The 9,718-nt window shown below is 37.1% G+C and overlaps 2 protein-coding genes across 2 annotated transcripts; both read left to right on the forward strand.

Moving 5' to 3' along the window:
* The first annotated feature begins 1,989 nt into the window (after window positions 1–1,989).
* Window positions 1,990–2,709, forward strand: LOC113351563. Its single transcript, XM_026595522.1, has one exon. The coding sequence runs from the start codon at window positions 1,990–1,992 to the stop codon at window positions 2,707–2,709; it is 720 nt and encodes a 239-aa protein (XP_026451307.1).
* Window positions 2,710–4,290: 1,581 nt separating this feature from the next.
* LOC113351564 lies at window positions 4,291–5,028 on the forward strand. Its single transcript, XM_026595523.1, has one exon. The coding sequence runs from the start codon at window positions 4,291–4,293 to the stop codon at window positions 5,026–5,028; it is 738 nt and encodes a 245-aa protein (XP_026451308.1).
* Window positions 5,029–9,718: the final 4,690 nt, after the last annotated feature.

The raw sequence follows: 9,718 nt of genomic DNA on the forward strand, positions 1-9,718 counted from the left end.
TATTACAGAAACAATTGGCAACATATGAATAGGCTGTTCAGCGAGTGATACGAAAGAATCATTCAGGATAACACGTTTGCATCACATTTACTATATCAAAATTCAAGGATGTCAAGAATCTTAATGCTGATATTATTCAACCTAAAGAATATCTGCTCGTGCACAATTATGTCATGCATTTATTGGCTTACAGCGATAAATGGTTCTTGATTAGTTGTGACGAGGCGACATGGTTGAATTTTCAATATGCTACATAACCCGCAGAGTGATTTTCCTTCCTAAACGTGTACGTGTATTGCTGTATGTATGTCTCTGATAAATGGAACAACACACAGACATGGGCAACAAAAGCGGAAGTTCGCCACATGCAAGAAGTGATCATGAGAGAGCCTTAATGATATTCTACATGTTCCCTTTAGGTTTGTCTATACAAGGTGGATAATGGGTCAACAAATTTTGTTCATTTTATCTTTTGTATCTGAACCAACAGTCCAACACAGAACAAGTCTTGATCTCTAATAAGTTGATGTCCACCAAAGGTGAAGCACAACAAATTAGCCAAGTAATGAAGATCGACAGTGCACTAAAGTCCAAAGGCATCGAAGTCAAAGATGTCAAGAAACCATTGAAAGCAGTAGAGATGAACCTTCAAGATCTTGAAAATGGACTGGAATCTGTCTTCAGGTGTTTGATCAAGAATAGAGTTTCACTTCTCAACATTAATCTTAACCGATAGGAGACATGTTAATCTTCTCAATAATCGTAGTCATTTGTCCGCAATTTTATCCAGGAAAATTTCTATGTAAGTTTGTATACAAATATATACTATAATGAAATGAAATTAAGATAATAATAATACAATTATTTGACTCGAAATATCATCCTATATATATGCTTTTATCGGTATACTTTAACCAATATCAGGAAAACACCAAGATTATCAACATATAAAAGTTCACCATCTCCATATTGTTTTTAGTCTTCCATGATATATACAACCAATAACTGCTGCGCCGAACTCTATATTTATCATCTTAACACCACTGACCTTATTTAATCTAAGTGGTAAAGGATATGCAATGGTGTAGAGGAGGAAACCAACATGCAATCTGAAGTCCTGGCAATGTATGTGTTTATCGATATCAATATTTTCTTTCTTCGTATGTAGTATCCCATGCATGTATACGGATATCATATCTTATTGCAACAGATCGTTACCTTTGGTTGTTGGGTGTTCTAAGCATGTAAAGAAGGCATGAGATGCAATATTCTCGTACGTAATTAACAACTTGGATGCACAGTTGTTAAGTAAGTACGTACTGTATGACAGGACCAGATTTGGCGATGGAAACAGAAGTTCTCGCAATATCCAAATAACATGCAAGCGCACAAGAAAGGGATAGAGAGGAGTCCTTTTATTCTTGATGTTCCCTTGCGACAAAGATGAAAATTGGACACTGTCCGTAAGCTAAAATATCATCTTACACTATCTTTAAATTTATATGCTTGTTGGTCGCTAGGTTTGGACATCTGTAATGAAACGCAAGGCTGTCTAGATTCCAACTTTTGGAAAACGTAGAACGTAGATATCGATCACTAACTAACAGCAGTAAACAACCAACCGTGTGTGTCATTACAGATCTTTCTAGGTGTTATACCATTCATGCACGACATTACAGTCTGTTTATCTATATGCTTTGTTTTTTAATATATATTTTCATATGTTGATCGATGTTATACGTACAGTCGGTAGGGGACACACACTGTGTCATTAATGGGGGAACGTGCAGAGACAGTGGCGCACATAGAGGAAGTTCCACTTACACCACATGAATACCGCCCCTTGCTGTAACATGTAGCCTGACTATAAAAGGAGCACCAGTTGAGAACCATTAACCATCATCAAAACATAACTCTATAACTTCTGTAACTAATAAAAAACCTTCATCATTTCTCCTAAATAAGGCGTAAATTTCTTCCTCAAACAAAATGGCTTACCATGCTCGCTCCATCAGTTTGCCCACTAGATCTAACCCACTCGCTGCTGCAGTAGAGGCACAATTGTGCAAATTGAGATCTTCAGATCTCACCTTAACCATCACCAACAACTTGGTCGCTCTAAAGGACTTGTATGAATGCGTTGAGGATTTCCTTTCTATCGAAGATGGAAAATGCTTAGATGCAGTCTTGGACAGATCTTGCATGTTATTGGATGTCTGTGAAACTATTAAGGATGTTTTGTCTATGATGAAGCAATCTGCCCAGGATCTTCAATCCTCTATTCGAAGGCAATCAAATGAATTTGATGCATACATGAGCTCAAGAAAGAAAGTCTGCAAAGTCATTCAAAAATGCCTTTCAGATCTTAAGAAAAACACCAACAAGAACAATGATCTTGTTAGTGATGTCCTAACAGAAGTTGAAGCAACTACTCTTGCAGTTTTTGAATCTGTCTTGTCTTTCCTATCTGCACCAAAGCAAAGGTCACTAGTCTCAAAGTTGACCATCAAAAATTCTACCCAACAAGTTGTCAATGAAGTAACCAAGGTCGATATCGCATTAAAGTCTAAAGTCACTGAAGCTAAGGAAGTGCAGAAGCCATTGGCTTCCCTTGAGATGAACCTTCAAGAACTTGAGCAGGGATTAGAATCTGTCTTTCGATGTTTGATCAAGAACCGAGTTTCACTTCTTAACATTCTCAACCTATAGATCCGTAAATATATTCACCTCCCATTGGCATTTTCCGCCTTTTATCAGGAAATGCCCCATGGAATTTTTACTGTACATATAATGTATATAAAAGAAAAACAAAGCATATTAATACAAGAAATCACTTCACTCGAAACAATTGTCTCAAATTTACATCATTTTTTCTTTTGTTGCGTTTGTGCAAATTTACATTTGGTAACTATACGTCCCATAATGAAAGCACACGAATTATGCAGTAATTAAGGTCCAGAATGATTAAGGAAGCATTGACCTTTGATTATTATATCAAATGAGCATGTGAAGATACTAATTGTTAGAACGGCCAAGGGAACATATGCACAGAACTTGAAAGCTGTCAAGATTCCATATGTTCGTAAATTCAGATCTTCGATCGATGTCAAAACGACCTTTCACCTATGCGCATAGTATAGTATCATATTGCAAGATGTTTAGAGCCCTGCCAACAAATTAAGTTCCACAGAGAAATGGCTTCTTCATATCCTGAAGAGAGGTGACAAAGGGAATCATACGAAATCTTGTTTTTGCATGGTCAATGCTTAAGGTTCTTAAAGACAGGCATTAAATGGAAGACACACAAACAGCGCCACTCATGCACGTACATAATATTGCCATTAACATATATATACAGATTTAATCTATGAGAAAGAGAGACAAATATGAAAGATGCTTACACAGAAATCAACTACTCTTTATTCAACAGTAGTTCAAATTTAAGTTCTGCCGGTTCTTAAATAGGAGATGCTTTCATTTATTTGTGCTTATGATGAAGTCACGAAGAATGCTTTTTTAAACTTCCTTGACCAGGTGATTGATTGCACAGTTTTGGTAAATTCTTACCGTATATGCTGCTGCACTTGTTTCATCTCTAAAGAGATTATATACATTTTCCTCGTTGATTATTTTATTTTTATTTTTTTGAAGAACAAAGGTTGAATCTAATTCATATTTGATTTCGATAGTTCAGAGAACATATTAGATAAAATATAGCTAAGCCGATGATCGATAAGACAATCCATATTGCAGAAATACTTATTGTAATAGGAACCAAAGGTTGTCGAGGTTTCAAATGTTGGAAAAATCATTAACTCTAATAAACAACCAAGTGTGGGTATCAATACAAAACTTTTCTTGGTACTACACTCCAGGCATGCACGTATATATAACACTAAATTAACTTGTATAGCTAAAGCTTTCTTCATCTTCTAAAAAATCTCAAGATGTCTTCTTCAAAGAAAGTTACTTGACACACTCGGTCCATCAGTTTAAACGATAATATCCCTGATATAAAGTCGTACCAGTGTATCGGTACTGGCCGAGATAAAACGATATCCGATATTAACTACATTGGGTGCCACACTAGTTGTAAAGCATGGTTGGAACGATGCATAGACACAGTGCCGAAGATAAAGGAAGTGCCACCACACCACATGAATATGTTCCCCTCTTGTACCTTGTAGCTTATGTATAAAAGGAGCACCAGCTGAACTTACTTTCATCAAAACATAACACTAAATTAACTTGTATAGCTAAAGCTTTCTTCATCTTCTAAAAAATCTCAAGATGTCTTCTTCAAACAAAGTTACTTTCCACACTCGGTCCATCAGTTTGCCTACCAGATCTCACCCACTAGCTGCTGCAGTTGAAGAACAATTGTGCAAATTGAGATCTTCAGATCTTACCTCATCCATCTCCAACAACTTGGTTGCTCTAAAGGAGTTGTACGCATGTGTTGAAGATATCCTTTCTACCAAAGAGGGAAAATGTTTAGATGCAGTCTTGGACGGATCTGTAATATTATTGGATGTTTGTGGAACTATCAAGGATGTTTTGTCACAGATGAAGCAATCTGCCCAGGATCTTCAGTCATCTATTCGAAGGAGATCAAATGAATTTGACGCTTACATGACCTCTAGAAAGAAAGTCTGCAAAGTCATTCAAAAATGTCTTTCAGCTCTTAAGAAAAATACCAACAGGAACAATGATCTAGTCACTGACATCCTAACAGAAGTTGAAGCTACTACTCTTGCAGTTTTTGAATCTGTCTTGTCTTTCCTCTCTGCACCAAAGCAAAGGTCACTAGTCTCAAAGTTGACCACCAAAAGTTTAACCCAACAGGTTGTCAATGAAGTAACCAAGGTCGATGTCGCATTGAAATCTAAAGTCATTGAAGCTAAAGAAGTACAGAAGCCATTGGCTCCTCTTGAGATGAACCTTCAAGAACTTGAAGATGGATTAGAATCCGTTTTTCGGTGTTTGATCAAGAACCGAGTTTCATTTCTTAACATTCTCAACCAATAGATCCATAGATATATTCACGTCCCATTGGTATTTTCCGCCTTTTATCAGGATATACCCCCATGGAATTTTTACTGTACATACTGTATACAAAAGAAACATGGCATATTAATACAAGAAATCACTTTACTCGAAACAATTGTCTCAAATTTACATTATTATCTTTTTTTGTTGTGTTTGTGCAAATTTAAATTTGGTAATTATACGTCCCATCATCAAGGCGCACGAATTATGCTGTAATTCAGGTTTAGCATGATTAAGGAAGCATTGACCTTTGATTAGTATATCAAATGAGCATGTGAAGATACTAATTGTTAGAGCTACCAAGGGAACATATGCACAGAACTTGAAGTTGTCAAGATTCCATATGTTCGTAAATTCTGCTCTTTGATACCAAACCGTGTGTGTGGCCTTCCAATTATGCGCATAATATCATATTACACCATGTATAGAGCTCTGCCAGCGAATTAAGTTCCTGATGGAATCTCAAAGAAATGGCTTCTGGATGTCTTGAAGAGAGGTGACAAAGGGAATCATACAAAATAGTGTTTCTGCAAGGTCAATGCTTAAGGTTTCTCAAAACAGGTAATAAATGGTAGATGCACAAACAGCGCCACTCAAGGACATAGTTAAATATTAGCATGTACAGAGATTTCAGCTATGACAAAGAGAGACAATATACGAAAGATGCTTACATGGAAATCTACTGCTCTTCGTTCAGCATGTATTTCAAATTTCATATGAATACTTGTGTCATCGTTAACATGAACAACCAGTAGACATGGGCGATAACTACGGTAGTTCCACCACATGATAACCTGATAGAAGTGATCATCAACGCATGATAGAGCCTCAATAAGATCCCTGATCATCAACAAAAACTAAATTCACTTGTATATATTTTTTCTACACTCTCCTGCTAACTGAAGTGAATATGGCTTCCTCGAACAAAACTTTCTGTTTGTTTAGACAGTTTACCCAACGAATGTTATCCTCTAAATCTTGCAGTTGAGGAGCAATTGTCCCAATTAAGATCTTCAGAACAAAACACCTCAGCTTCATCCATCTCAAGCAACTTAGCTAGTCTCAAGTACTACTTGTACGAATCTTTGAGGATTTCCTTTCTACTCAAAATTGTAAATGCCTAAACGCAGTCTTGGATATGGATCTATAATGTTTCTAAATGTTTGCAACATTGTAAGGATGTATTGTCTCAGATGAAGCAATCTGTCCAAGATCTTAAGTCCATTTTTCAAATGAAGTTGACAGATACATGTCTTCAAGGTGAGCAAGGTGATCCGAAAATGCCTTGCAGAACTGCCTTAAAAGAATCTTCACTGGATTTCCTTTCTACTCAAAACTGTAAATGCCTTAAAAGAACTGCCAACAAAATGAATGATCTTGTAGCATGATGCCAGTATTTTAAAGGAAGTTGAAGCAACTACTCTAGCAGTTTTCGAATCCATTTTGTCTTTTTTATCTGAACCAAATAAGTCTTTAATCTCTAAGTTGATATTCACCAAAGCTGCAGCACAAATATTTAGCTAATTAATGAAGATCGATATTGCATTAAAATGCAAAGGCATCGAAATTAAAGATGTCCAGAAGACATTGGAAATGAACCTTCGAGAGCTTGAAGACGGACTCAAATCCGTCTTCAGGTGTTTGATTAAGAAGACCAGAATAGAGTTTCCCTTCTCAACATTCAAAACCACTCAGAAATCTATATATAGATCTATTCAACTTCCCATTGGTATTTTTCCGCACTAATCAAGAATTTTACTGTACAAATTGGTATACAAAAACAACAAAGTATAATAATAGAAACAAATCACTTTCCTCAACACAGTTGTCTCAAATTCATGTCGATCGTTCTTCTTTTTACCTTAGTGGTGTATGTGCAAATTTACGTTCGTTAATTATATGTTCGATCTGTCAATGGGCGGAGCCGGGTGTGCAAGTCACTAATGGGTGGGAGGGCAGGGGGTGCAAAATGGGCCAAATGGCTGAATTTTAGCTTACATATGTGAAATTGGGCTTAGGGGCCAGCTGGACTGGGTGTAGAACTGCACACCCATGCTTCAAGATGGCTCCGCCCCTATGTCATAGAACCATAATTTTGGGCATACCAAAATCTTTCAAGGCATACTGAATGAAGACAAAAAAGGTTGTTGAATAGCAAAATCAGATAACCCCTTAACCCAAATTTTTTTAATGGTTGTTTAAGGCATACTAATAATCTTGATTAGTGATTAAATATTTTGTTTAGAGATTAAGATAATTTTCAGAATTATAAGAGTTGTTTAGATGAAAAATATGAGGAAAAAAATCAAAGTTGGTTTGGTTAAGAAGGAGAGAAAGAGAAGGAGAAAGTGAGAAAATTATAATTCTTGATTCAATGGAGGATGAGGAGGGTCATATATCATCTAAAAAACCTAGGAAAATACACATCAACTACATCAATGATTCCCAAATGACTGATTTATTAGATTATGAATCATGGTTCGGCGAAGCAGGTTGAGGTTCGGCTCACATCTATGAGCCGAATCTACCAATTGATGAACGGTTCGGCTTACTGAATCCGTTTACTGCATGCGCCGAACCTATAATTTCCAATTCCCACCCTTTTGCTAGACACTAGTTCGGCTTATATGAAAGTTTCATAGTAAGCCGAACAACATCCTGAATAGCCCGGAATAGAATCATTACTAATTCGGCTTACATATCCAAATTCGTATGTGCCGAACATAATTTTTTAATTTCTGGGTTGAAATATTGTTACTGGTTCGGCACATATGGAGAATATCGTATCAGCCGAAACCTCTTATGTTCAAGGTTCGGCACATAATATGATTATCGTCTGAGCCGAACATGAATTTGTTAATTTTTGGGTTAAAATATTGTTCGCGGTTCGGCACATATTGAGGATATCGTATAAGCCGAAACCTATAAATGTTCATAGTTCGGCACATAATGTGATTATCGAATGCGCCGAACCTGAAGGACAAATGATTCGGCATTTAACTAACATTAGAGGATAAGCCGAACTCTATAAATTCGGCGCATAACTGTTAAGCTATTCATTAAAACATGAAATTGAAGGTGTCCATAACCCAATCCCAGCACCATTAAAAACAAAGTTCAAGAACTAAAAGCAAAGGTGTTTGCAACACCATAAAAGTGTACTTAAAACTTAAGAAAAAGTGTACCATAAAAGTGTACATAAAAGGGCATTTAACCACGACCCCTCTTATTAGTTCCATGACCACCTCTTCTTCCACCTTGGTATTCATCTTCCGACGCATCATTACCGGGTTGGACGGTAGCACCAACTTGGCTTGTACCTTCACCAACTTGTCGAGACCTCTTAGTGGTAGGCCTTTGTTCGGGTTCCTCGGGTCCTTGTCCTTTGTTGATGATTGCATCCCACTTGTCGATGAGGTATTTTTGTTCTTCCACGGTCATTGTTGTTTTGCAACCAAGTTTGGCCTTCATTTTCTTCAACATCTCCCTACCCGCGGCAACCTATTTTCATTTGAGAACAACTTATAACCATGAGGTTGAAGACATTTTTACCGTAACTAATATATGAAAACAGTATAAAGTGAAGTCATTCTTACCATAACCTTGAAAGCCTTGACTACATCTTCGTAAGTATACTTGTTGGTGATCTTGATTGGCGTCGCCTTCCCCTTATCAGATATCTTTTGCCTTTTCTTATTGATAATGAAGGGATGAGAAATTTGGTTATACCAATCCATATAGCCCGGATCCTCTTCACATGGATCATCAAGTAAAGGTGTTAACTTGGACGCATCTAATGTGTGATTGTCTAAATTATTCCAAAACTCAACGGTGGGATCAGGATCATACTTTGGTTCCCAAGATGAAGTGGTGCTTTTAGTTCCCTTACCACTCTTTGGTAACAACCTGAATTTCTCGTCAAACAAAGGAACCTTTTGGACACATCCTAATTGACGGAGTACTCGCCTAGGATCTTATATAACATAACCACCAGGATACCACAATGGCCCATGATACATACCTACCGGCATATCCTCATCTTCAAAAAATTCATCTTCTTCATCTTCATTCTCATATGGTTGAAAAGCGACATCATCAACACCAAGACCGTCTAACGTCTCTCTCAAACTTGCCACCAACTTCTTTTTGTTCCTTTTCTTGGAGTCCTCGTACGCGTACCGTGTTGCAGTTGGCTCAGTATCAACATAATCGACATCTTTCTCAAATACTTTGGCCAAGTTCAAAATTGGGAAATGGTCATATATCCACACCTGCATCCAAAGAACCACATTAAAAAATCAAAGGAATTGAATTGATAGAAACAAGTTTTACTTGGAACATCAAAGTAAGACTAAAGTTTGCAAACTCAGAGAACTGTTCGGCTTATATGGATCAAGTATTATAAGCCGAACCAATTAATAAAAAACTTAGGCTTAAAAGGTTTTATGGTTATAAGCCGAACCATACTCTGAACTCCCAAAAGTTACCTGGAGCAAAGTGAAGTTCCCTCCGATGTTTCTACTTGTCAACCTAGACTCGGTGGCAAGTTGGTCCAGCAGGTAAGCGAGCGTAGACGTTCCCCAAGAAAACTTGTTACAAGTTTCAAGATTCTTTACCAATTGGAGATAATTAGCATTTACCTTGTTTCCGGTAGTGTCGGGAAAGATGT

Source organism: Papaver somniferum, chromosome 2, assembly GCF_003573695.1.
Source record: "Papaver somniferum cultivar HN1 chromosome 2, ASM357369v1, whole genome shotgun sequence".
Taxonomy (NCBI): domain Eukaryota; kingdom Viridiplantae; phylum Streptophyta; class Magnoliopsida; order Ranunculales; family Papaveraceae; genus Papaver; species Papaver somniferum.